This window comes from Myotis lucifugus, unplaced genomic scaffold, assembly GCF_000147115.1.
Source record: "Myotis lucifugus unplaced genomic scaffold, Myoluc2.0 scaffold_542, whole genome shotgun sequence".
NCBI lineage: Eukaryota > Metazoa > Chordata > Mammalia > Chiroptera > Vespertilionidae > Myotis > Myotis lucifugus.
In genome coordinates this window covers 490,927-492,637 of record NW_005871590.1, presented here as the reverse complement: position 1 = coordinate 492,637, position 1,711 = coordinate 490,927, and the positions used below count along the sequence as shown (strand labels likewise).

At 57.7% G+C, this 1,711-nt stretch overlaps 1 protein-coding gene across 1 annotated transcript in view; it reads right to left on the bottom strand.

Annotated features, from left to right (window-relative positions):
- GPR143 (G protein-coupled receptor 143) overlaps window positions 1-1,711 on the bottom strand; it is a gene marked incomplete at its 5' end in the record, with an annotated part of 12,430 nt that extends 10,719 nt beyond the window's left edge. Inside the window, one exon of the mRNA XM_023745435.1 lies at window positions 1,501-1,711. Coding sequence (XP_023601203.1) covers window positions 1,501-1,711 — 211 coding nt within the window. The remainder of the gene's footprint in view (window positions 1-1,500) is intronic.

Below are 1,711 nucleotides of genomic sequence, written 5' to 3'. Positions count from 1 at the left end.
CACACACACACACAGTGGGGCCTTGACTCACGAGTGTCCCGACTAACGAGTTTTTTGAGATACCAGCTGTCTCTCGGCCGATTTTTTGCATTGAGTTGATAGAGTAATTTGAGTTAACGAGCTCCTTAACGAGCTCGGTCTAGGAACAAATTAAACTCGTAAGTCAAGGCCCCACTGTGTGTGTGTGTGTGTGTATATATATTTTTTTTTTCATTGATTTCAGAGAGGAATGGAGAGGGAGAGAGAGAGAGAAACATCAATGATGAGAGAGAATCATGGATCAGCTGCCTCCTGCACTCCCCCTACTGGGGATTGAGCCTGCAACCGGAGCATGTGCCCTTGACTGGAATGGGACCCGGACCCTTCAGTCCACAGGCTGCTCTATCCACAGAGCCACACTATCTCAGGCTTGGCTATAATTTTAATGTCTGTGTTAACTCATTCATACAGAATAGAATGTTAGAGCACACTGTTGAAGTTTAGGAAGAAACTTGTTGCATCCTCTTACAACTACACTGAAGAATCTCACAAATTCCCTGTTGGCCACTTCCTTCCGACATTATTATTTGTGAGTCTTTATTCCTATTAGACCCAGATATGGAATCCTCCTCAAACACTACACGTACTTCAAGTGTAGGTCGAGGTTCTTGGTTAGGCAGCGCTTTTTCCTAGGCACCCCGGGCCCTGGCCCGGCTCCGCTGGCTGAGCGTCGCCCTGCGCTGGTAACCCTGCACAACCAACAAAGACACGGTTGTAATTTTTAGAAACAAATGTCCCTTAGACATAACTTTTGTTGTTACTCCTCACCCAAGGATATTTTCCCATTGATTTTTAGAGAGAGTGGAAGGGAGAGGGAGAGACAGAGAGAGAGAGAAACATCGATGTGAGAGAGACATATCGATTGGTTGCCTCCTGTATGTTCCCGCTGCAACTGAGGTACGTGCCTTTGACTGAAATCGAACCCGGGACCCTTCAATCCTCCGGCGACACTCTATCCACTGAGCCACACTGGCTAAGGCCCTTGGCCATAACTCTTAGGGACCGTCTTGTTTCGCGGATCGGGGATCCTCTAGTCCTCCTGTCTGGTCCCCAGGGAACCGGTTCTCCCTTCTCTGTGCTCCTGAGCACGCAGATGCCCTGCCCCCCTGCGGGCCACGCTCTCACCCAGGCACCAACCGGATCCCACCCGCAGGCAGCACCCCTCACCCAGGCACCAACCGGATCCCACCCGCGGGCAGCACCCCTCACCCAGGCACCAACCGGATCCCACCCGCAGGCAGCACCCCTCACCCAGGCACCAACCAGATCCCCCCCTCGGGCCGCGCGCCCTCACCCAGGCACCAACCGGATCCCACCCGCGGACAGCACCCCTCACCCAGGCACCAACCGGATCCCACCCGCGGACAGCACCCTTCACCCAGGCACCAACCAGATCCCCCCCTCGGGCCGCGCGCCCTCACTGTGCCCGGACCAGGGCCACCCTGGGGCCGCGCGCCTCACCCAGGCAGCCGAGCACGTCGCAGGCGACAGCGGCGCGCAGGATTCGGGTGGACGCGAGGGCGCGAGCCGGGGCCGGCGGGGACCCCGCGGGGGCCGCCCGGCGCCCGGGCAGCAGCTGCAGGAGGCCGAGCGCCAGGCGGAGCGCGCCGCTGCCCAGGCACAGAGCGTTGAAGGCCCGCGGCTGGAAACCCAGCACGAGCTGCGTGGCGGC